A 9,941-nucleotide genomic window follows, 5' to 3' on the forward strand; every position below is an offset into this window, starting at 1 on the left:
AGATAATTTAATTATTCATAACAAAAAAGATAATTCACTTATCTTTGTTTGTTTAGCAAGAGCTTGGTTTTCTGTCTCCCCGTGCTTTACTTTTATTTTGGAGACATTGTGCACCCTCTCGGAATCATCTTCGGGTCCTTCTGCCATGCTTCATTTTGTGGCAAATTTGGAAGGCCCAAAATGCTTTCCAGTTTCATTCGCAGTCTTTCTCCACTGATGCGGTTATCTTTCAGGTCGACTCTGACCTCAGGCTCGCTAGTTCTGCTTTTGGATTCAAGCCTCCCCAACTGAAGAGAGTCTTGGGTTCTCGTATTGCGGAGGGCTTGCGAGTTACAGCTCCCCCTAGGAGGTTGATTCGTCTAATTGCTTGGACGAGGCTGCCTCTAAGGGTGGCTAAGCTGACTGTGGATGGTTGCTCTAGGGGCAACCCTGAGATGGCTCCGTCCGGAAGTACTCTTTGGGATCACTGGGGTGTGGTTTTAGCGGCTTTTGGATCCTTTTTGGGCTACAAGCTGATCTTATATACTGAACTCATGGCGGTGTGCGAGGATTTGGAGCTTGCCATTCAGCTTGGGTATTCAGTGCTCGAGATTGAGTCGGACTCGGCTATGGTGGCGTCATGGATTCACACCCAGGGTTTTGTTCGATGGAAGTATTCTTATTCTCTGCGCTGGGTATGCCGTCTGGTAACATCATTCCCCATTCAGGTGAGACATGTTATTTGCCAAGCTAATTCTGCTGTTGATTTTCTAGCCAACTGGGCGTGCACTCATCGGACTAGCCAGCATTTTTTTATCTCCTCGAGCTTTTCAAAAACTTATTTGGTATTCTTTATTTGGATGCCCACGCAATCCCTTATATGAGACGTTAGGATTTTATCTTAGAAGGGTGTCAAAAGGCCTACTCTTAAAAAATAGGCCCAGTATCTGAGTTCCAATCAATTACATGGGCTTCACCCCGAAAGTTACGCAAGCCTTTCTTCTTCCACAGCTGGTCGTGTTCTTCTCAACCTCCGTTTCTGATTTCTCCGCGAAATCTTCGATTTGGTAACTATTTTTCTATATATGTATCTATATAAATTTTTCCTTCTTACATAAATTTTTCCTTGCAACAGTCACTGCAATTCTGCTCACTGCAATTCTGCTTGCTGTAAAACAATTTTCATTATTTGAATTTTGGTTCATGTTTGGTTAATTAGCGTCTATTTTTCCAAAAAGTAATGTCAGGTACGGATGCTAATTCGTTGTTATTTTCTTCATTTATATAATTCAGTTATTAAATTCAAATTAATTCAGCTAAAAAAAATGGCTAAATTCAAAGCTGAATTAGCGTTGGGTTCAGAAACTGTTTAGCTATAGTAATTATTTATGCCTTTGTTTCTCTCGTTCCATATACTGGTCTTCGTTTCTACTCTCTAGAGCATATTCATCATCAAACTATCTCAGATTTTGTGACGCGTGTCTTGTCCTCAATTAAGTTACCGTGTTCTGATTCACTACGTGAAACTTTAATTTCTTCGTTCGATTTTAACAAAAAAGGGGATACAGGTGTTGATTGAGCGTTCCAAATGAGAATAAGATTTCTTCATACAAGTTTTAACGTTGTTTATTTATGTGTTGTTTTCTTTTTTCAAATAATTGTGACGTTTGATCTCTGGTTGCAGCTTGAATTGGAGTTGGATTGTGGACCAGATGTGCCATCAAAATTATTGTGAGCTTCTTTCCGCAGAAGAGGCAACTGCTGGTGAAGAGAGACTCTTAATATACTGCAAGCCTGTCGAACTATACAATATTCTACGTCACCGTGCTCAACTTAATGTAATGTCATGCATTTTCTTGTTCAAGCTACGACTAAAGTTGTCTTTATAAAACATTTTGCAATCTGGTAAAGTACACTGTACAGATTGTTTGTTTTGAAAAGAAATCAGTGGTTTGCCGATGCCTTTTTTTTTTTGTTTTTTTGTTTTGACGCTTTGATATTACATGTCACCTAGATGACAGCTAATTGTCGTTATATATTGTTGAGCACTAAATATTGTTGCAATCATATGTTTGCATGTAATACTAAAGAATTATGTAGGCACTCCATTTCTAGGTTTCCTTTTTTTATATTCATTCTAATATGTGTATTTTGTTCCAGCCTTCATATCTTCGAAGATGTTTGCATTACAAAATACGAGCAAAACACAAAAGGAGGTATTAACTTCCATCTTGACATGTCTTTATAATTTCTCAAGGATGAAAAATTGATACTAAAATTAATTGGATTTACCTGCTTATATATATATTATTTTTGTGCATGAGTTTGTGCATAAATATGTGCAGGCAACAACAGTTTTGCTATTGAATTTTGTTCATTGCTTCTTGGGTATGTTTTTATTATGAAAACCAGGAAAGCCTGGTGAGAGAAGAAGAGCTAATGGATGATGGCAACATAAAATAATCTGCTGAACCAAGCAGATTATTCTTCTCGAGTGTTACTTTTCTTCTTCATAAAAGATTAATCTCACTATTATCTGAACATTGAATACTTTAGAACAATCTAGCTTAAGTTTCTGTGTCAGTAACTTTTAATCAATAAAACTCGGTGGCTTAAGGAGTTAACAAACAAGGCTCTTTCTTCTCTCCCCCACCCCCCTCTCTTTCCCCTTCCTTTCCTTCTTTCTTTCTTTTCTCCAGTTTGTGGACTTTCCCACCTTTTTTCCCCCCTCTGGTTTGTTAACTTAAAGTATTCATAAAATTTATTAAGAATAGTCAAGTTTTGGCAAATGGCAGTAGTCTTCTTTTGTTTCTATGGTAATTTTTTATCACTTAATGTTGAATGGTATACTGGGGAGCAATGCTTTCATGGGTTCTACTACTAGTTCACTGTCATTGTCTATATCAATCATTCAATTGCCTTTTTCCCGTTTCGATGAAGTTAGCTCTTTTAAAAATGATGTAGCACTTGAAAATTTCTTTACTCAAATCTATTTACTGTTGCTTTAAAATTAATTCTCGTGTGTTTAGTTTATTAAAATTATTAGCTTTTCCTTTGTTATTTACTTAGAAAGAAATTTATGGAAGATGCCAGCCACAAGGTCCATTGCTTAAGGATTAAATGCAAGACTGCATGTATGTCTATAGAAGCCAGTTTACCCTTTCTATGCTTATGTCAAACATCTACTAATCCTTATTTCAATAAATGAATTTTGCACTTTATATGAACTTTCCCGTAATCTTCTAATGGAATTTATGGTTTTGTATTATGACATAATTTCTTTTCATGTCCTTCGCTTAATCTTCTGTAGGTTGAGGCCGGGAATCGTAGTTTTCAACTACAGGGACTATACCAACATGCTAACAAAGACTGAAGGTATTCTTTTGTCTTCAGGTTATTGCACAATGTTTACTCTAAATTATTTACTATTTGTTTGTGAAGTGCAATCAATTCAGTGGTTGTCTTGCTAAGCTCCTTTTATTTTCCTTTTATTCTTTGTCAATACTTTCTTACAGTTGGAAATGACTTATTTGATACTTCTCTTTATGCTATTATACGTTTTGTCTATCAAATCTAGCTTCCCAAACATATTAATTGAGAAAGCCACTGTGATATCTTTACCCATGTTCTTGGTATTGTTTTTGTCATTATCATTATAAAAAGATGAGACATTGGGTGCTAACGTGGTTGATTTGTTTATGCTAAGGTGAAAGGCTAGGTTTAAAATGAATATATATTGGTATTATGGTTAACCATAACACCTTGAGTTTGTTTGTGGAAGGGTCATTCTTTGCTATTATTTTATCTTTTATTTTTCAAAGATCTGAGCAGCTTGCAGTCTTGTTTTAGAAGTAGCAAGATGCAGGGAGAGACCTTTTATATCCCAAAGGCGTACATTTAGTATATACAAATGGATTGCCTAAAGTGGAGTTGTCTATTAACTCCAATGTAACCACTTTTAACTTTTATTGTTGCATCTGTCAACAAACATATGAATATACCTATTTACACCAATTAAATACTATCTGAAACTTGTGGTATTAACTATTAGCCAGTTTTCACTCTTTTTAGTTTTGAACAGATTCCTGATGCATGCTCAATAGTGTACTACATGATACAGACTGCTTTGCTCTCTGTCCATGACCTTTTTTGCCAATACGTGTACATTATGTACAATGAAATTGATGGTAGAATTAATTTTACTAATGTGGTAATAGTCTTTTTCAATGTGCAGTAACTGAGGACTTCTCTTGTCCGTTTTGCTTGATGCAATGTGCGTGCTTCAAGGTGGATAATGATGTAACTTTTGTGCTTGTGTTTGTCTTTCCAAGCTCAATTTGAACTTCAACCCAAAATATATATATACATATATATTTTATATTTGTTTTGCTTTCAATTAATTCATTTGCTAGATGACCCTCACAAAAGATATTTACTTAATTGTCTTGGCATTTGTTAGATATAGATCAGTACTTAATCTTTTATTGGAAATGTTCAGTCAATTAATTATGTTGATACCAGCAATGGTACTTTTGTTTCTGTTTGCAGGGTCTGCGGTATCATTTGTGCTCATCACATGATTTATTCAACTACGAGTTCTGGGTTGGTAATTTAGAATATCAAGTCAGTTGCTGCTTATGGGGACCTTCTGGAAAGACTAGTCAAGAAACATTTGTTTTGTAGGTTACTGACGATTATCAGGCAGTGAACATCTCTGTGAAAATTGATACACTGACATCTGAGGTTGGAATTCATTTTCTCCATGCTGGAAGTTCTATGGACTTATTTTCTTCTTTGATGTTATGTTGCCTTGTGCAAAACTAACATTTTCAGCAAAATTGACTTAAAAGGATATTAGATGACTGGTACCTCATTTTAACTTAGAATCCTCACAGTACGTCTTTCCCTGGACCAATTAGATTGTGGGTCATGTATAATCTTGCATTTGTCTGCAGATACTTCCATAACAATATAATATATTATGTCTAGAAATTTTTTAAAGCCCATTCACCAACGCTGTGTTTAGCTATGGGACCTGTTAGAACTTCTCGTTTGGCAGATATAATTTCTCCAACCATTAAGCATTGGTAAGCCATATGATCTTATCTCATCTTGATGTTCTTGTTACAGATTGTAGCAGGTGGAGTAGACCCACGGCTACAAACATTTTTCTTCTGGTAGGTTTTATATCATTGGGTACATTGTGCATCTCATAGTTAATATCCCTTTTTTTATGAGGATTAATAATGAGAATTACAAAGGCGAAATGAATTGTATGTGCAGTGCAAAGCCACGAAGTCGTAAGCGAAAGAACCTTGCAGAGCATGAAAAACAAGTTAACATACAATTCTTGGAATTGGACTCGCCGGGATTACCCACTGATGATGCAAATGGAGAGTTTGCTGCAAAGGATGATGGTAATAACTTTTTTCTCAAACCCTTGTAGGGTTGTTTTAGCAGATTTCTTTATTTTAAACATAGAGTTTCCAAAACAATGCAATGGTTGTGGAGGTGTTATCCATATGAACTCATTAGTTCTTGAACTTCTCTCTCCCTCAATGTCTTGATTTTTGTTTTGCTCTCCATTAGGCCGGTAGCTTAAGATAGTGGAAGAGCCATTTTTGAAAAATAAATGAAAGCCTCATTTAGGCCCTTTTAGTCATTGGCATTTTGTGGACCCACATTCTTTCTCTGCCCCTTTTCTCTTATGCTTCTTGTTTTCCTTCTTTCCTCATTTTCACCCATCTTTTACTATGTTTTACTTTGAGGGGGTTGACAGTGGGATATGAGTTGAGTTTAGTGCTTAGAACACAAGCAAGAAATACCAGTGTAAATATTCATTTATTTTGGTTTCCTCTCATTTCATGCTCTCTTGGAAGGTGGAAAACTAACGTTATGGTTCTGAAATTCTGTAAAGGTGAGAGGGATTCCAAGTTATCTCCCAGTGGAAGAAAATTGCCAAATGGAAGGGATGGAGGAATAACCTCTGGTTTTAATGGAGCAGATTGCATTGAAGGTGTTGCATCCAGTTTCAATGGTCCTGATGTACCAATTGCCATGGCTCAATCTTCTATGGACCCTGAGTGTGTTAAATCATTATCTGGAACTGATGCTGTAGCCCCTGCTATGCTGCATGTTGTAAAATCTAGGAAGTTAAGCACAGAACGGTCAGACCCTAGAAAGTATATATACCAGTTTGCCGCTTTATTTCGTTAATATTGCTAAGTGTTGATATTTCCATCTTTCCCCTTTTGATTTGTTTTTCAAAAGCATTGCTTCTCTTTCCAAGGAAGTATATTACCATGCGCATACTAAAGTCCCAATATTTTGTGCATCCTTGTTCACTTTGTACCTTTCAAACTTTATGCAGCCGTGCACTTCTCTCCAAACGCCAGTTCTATCATTCTCACCGAGTTCAGGTAACTGACAACATCAGACCAGTTTTCTATCTGCCTGTTCCTTCTGTTCAAGTTTGTCGTGCATTTTTGCATTGTTGATTGCTGAATTTTCTTCGGTATGGCAAGGAAAGACATGTATGAATGCTATATTCCTTACAGTTACTGATGAAACTCCAATAGAACTTTGGTACTTCTCAAATCTACTAACTGGTTTCTATTGAGAGTTTTCAGAGAATAGGTGTATTCTAGTTTATAAACATGTGGCTCATTACCTTCAGTGCTCATAAGTAGACAACAGTATTTTGAAGATGTTTATGTTGGGATCTTTGTTGTCTTTAAAATTAGGAAGGATGATTTTCTTAATGGTCTATGTGTTGAATATGTCCATATGACTTTTTTAGTTGGGTTTTTATTGATAGACATTTTTTATTTGCTTCAGCATGTGGAGTTACTTATTACTGTATAATTCTACTTTGCATCTTTGATGAATAGGATGTTTCAGAGCTTTTTGATATTGTCTAGAGACTACTTTATGCTTATACTGCATTTCTTTTTCTTATAATATCTTATACCTTAATCCATATAGTCTTTCTTTCCTCTCAACTCTTACCCAATAATTGAATCATTCTTTTTTGCACTTGAAGCCTATGGCGATAGAACAAGTAACGTCCAATGAAGATAGTGAGGATGAAGTTGATGATGACATTGCAGATTTTGAAGATCGGCGGGTATGCGTGTAGATTTGGTTGCTATGTTTTGGTTCTTTCCTACGTTAAAATTATTGTTAGGCTAACAAAAATTGCTTTCTTTTTGCCTTCCAAATTATGTGAAATTGATTTAAATATTTGAAGTAATATTTTGTATTCTGTCAAGAAGGGTTTACTCCCCAACTCCTTTGCATTCTTCTACATTGAGAAAGCAATGCGTTCTGAGGAAAGGACATAGAGTAGGGCATTATATTCTCTTAACTGCAGAGGCATGGGGATCAATCTTTGAAGGATCACTGTAAGAGTGTGTAATGAGAGCATGAAGAGTTCAAGTCATTATAACGAGTTTCTTATGCTTAGTCTCACTATGACAAGTATTTACTGGCTTTGAGGAAATTGGATTGAATTAGAAGATAAGAACGCCATATAGGTGGCTGTCTCTTCTTCTTACCTGTCAAACAATAATTTGGTCCTGTTTACTTCTGGTTTATTGTTATTTCTTGTATGCTTTATCAAGTTTCTAAATATTTATCCCTTATATTTTGCCATCATAGAATTAATTCAACTATGACTGTTTCATGGTTGCTTTTGGCTTAGTTCTGTGGAACAGTAAGTGTAACCGGTTTCAGCTTCACCTCCTCAACACATCCGTTTCCCCTTCCTTGTGTGCTCTCTGTGCCAGATCTTGAACTGTTGATTTTGAGGTTTTGTCTCAAATAAAATCAAAGAACCAGAAGAGTGATTACAATTTATGCAAATATTATATCCAGATTTCTGATGCCTAACAAAGCTTAAGTTGCACTCTTATATGAAATGTTTTCATTTTATGCTGTTAGGAACCTGGAAACATTATATTAAATTGGCATGTTGCAGATGCTTGATGATTTTGTGGATGTTAGCAAAGATGAGAAGCAGCTGATGCATCTTTGGAACTCCTTTGTCAGAAAGCAACGGTAGTTATTGTTTCCCACTTAAAGCTTTCAATTTTTTTTTTTTTGGGTCACCCCAGTTCCATATATTCTTTGTTTGTTTCCTTCAATTCTTTTATGTCAAGATGTTTAGGAAATTAATGTATAGGAGGTGAACTATCTTATGCATTTTTCATGCGAAAAAGAAAGGAAAAAAGAAATATCTTAGAAGGGTATATCCCACTGTGACAGGGTCCTGGCTGATGGTCATGTTCCTTGGGCATGTGAAGCATTTTCCAAACTTCATGGACGGGAGCTTGTCCTCTCTCCAGCTCTATTTTGGTGTTGGAGGCTGTTCATGATAAAACTGTGGAATCATGGCCTTCTTGATGGCTGCACAATGAATAATTGTAATATGATTCTTGAAAAATGTCGAGATGAGGAATCAGATACTGGGAAAAGCTGAAGAGGACAGACTAACAATCTCGGCTCGTGGGAGTGCAGAAATAAGACAGTGCCTGTAACATTGGTTCTTCTGTTACTCAATTCTTCCTGATATCCTTTTAACACATTTTTTCTACTTGTATCAGTAGATTGTAGATGGAGTAATTAATTCTTTCGCATACAAAGAAGTCAGCTGTAGTGAATCGGCCAACTTGTCACTGTTGTTATCTCATTATTCACTATTCAGTGTTATTGACACGATAATCGCCATTTATGATTCACCCTTACCGAGGCAACCTAGGCGCCAATCTAGTTGCTAAGAGTCAATTGTAAATGTTGGAGAGGGTCGCTGCTGTAGATTGATATGTTATATAGCTCGATATGTTTAAGTGAAACTTGATTTGATCTTCTTCTGAGTACTGATTGGGAAGTTGTCTCTGTATCTATTAAAATATTGAAGAGCAAAGTCGCGCAAGCTTTCAATGAGAAGGATGCGGCAGTGCTTAGACATTGCTTGTGTTCAGTTCTGCGAAAGAAACTCAGGTATGGCAAAAGATGTCTTAATGGTTTTATAAACTAAGGCAACTATGCTAATAACCAACTATGCCATACTCACACATTAACTAATAACCAACTATGCCATACTCACACATTAACTAACAACCAACTATGCTACAGCATTCCAATGGAGACCTCAGATGCACAAGCTCGAGGACCACTGAAATTAAAAAACCTTTTTGAGTATGGCAAAAGATTTCTTCCCACGTTTTGGGCATTCAAGCATCATCTGCCGGGGTTTCAAGTTAAGACGGGAGTGCTTTGAAGAGTTATGACGTGCAGGCCCAGGCCCAGATTCATTTGCCTCTGCGATCCGTAAAGCTGTGCACAAAGGGCAAAGAAATATGAAAGAAGAAAACTTCTTCTGGATCTCTAGAAAATCTTTTCGCAAATCCCATTTTCAAATTAAAGCCCTTTCTAATAGGGCAGCTGTAGTGAGGAGGGTTGGTTTGCCCCGGTGACTGAACCTGCGTCTTCTCTTCACAACAACACAATTTTCATCATCACTGCATGATGAGTTCCATCACACTGATATTTTTGCGTGATCTCCCTTGATGGCCTTGACCTTGACCTTGTGTAGTCACTAGTCAGGATCGCAGTAGCTAGAGTCATAATCCTCGCTCTCAGGCACAGCTATGTTACTCGAGTTTTTAATGTAAATTCTTTTCTGCTTTCTAGTCCTCATCTTAATTATAAAATATTTTCTTCTTCAATTTAAAGAACCCACAAGCACCAGGCACTAGCGGATTCAATTTTTGCCAAATTTTCTTTGGTACGAAGAGGAGCTGAAACAGAGCATTGACCTTGGTTAACATAGAAACCCAAATTAAATGCATAAGATAGTATACAAATACTAATAATAAAGAATCAAATCATGCTATCGCAAGTCATAACCAATTCTTATTATTTTTGATACGTTAATTTTCCATATTTATCACCTGGACTTT

General features: G+C 36.4%; 1 protein-coding gene across 5 annotated transcripts; it reads left to right on the forward strand.

The window, feature by feature from the left end:
* Nucleotides 1-909: 909 nt before the first annotated feature.
* LOC18047092 (polycomb group protein EMBRYONIC FLOWER 2) lies at nt 910-8,687 on the forward strand. Of its 5 annotated transcripts, XM_024188237.1 has the most exons (15): nt 1,000-1,046; nt 1,115-1,226; nt 1,664-1,817; nt 2,140-2,195; nt 3,290-3,354; nt 4,214-4,266; nt 4,501-4,581; nt 4,663-4,722; nt 5,110-5,156; nt 5,263-5,396; nt 5,897-6,161; nt 6,350-6,398; nt 7,022-7,105; nt 7,958-8,037; nt 8,245-8,687. In XM_024188237.1, exons 3-15 carry the CDS (start codon nt 1,692-1,694, stop codon nt 8,456-8,458), a joined length of 1,314 nt encoding a protein of 437 aa, XP_024044005.1. In that variant the 5' UTR covers nt 1,000-1,046; nt 1,115-1,226; nt 1,664-1,691; the 3' UTR covers nt 8,459-8,687. The 5 variants fall into 5 exon arrangements, with proteins under 5 accessions (XP_024044002.1, XP_024044001.1, XP_024044003.1 ...); XM_024188234.1 differs by lacking the exon at nt 1,115-1,226 and having other exon boundaries at nt 910-1,046; nt 4,214-4,278; nt 4,528-4,581; XM_024188233.1 differs by lacking the exon at nt 1,115-1,226 and having other exon boundaries at nt 910-1,046.
* The last annotated feature ends 1,254 nt before the right edge of the window (nt 8,688-9,941 follow it).

This window comes from Citrus clementina, unplaced genomic scaffold, assembly GCF_000493195.1.
Source record: "Citrus clementina cultivar Clemenules unplaced genomic scaffold, Citrus_clementina_v1.0 scaffold_3, whole genome shotgun sequence".
Taxonomy (NCBI): Eukaryota; Viridiplantae; Streptophyta; class Magnoliopsida; order Sapindales; family Rutaceae; genus Citrus; species Citrus x clementina.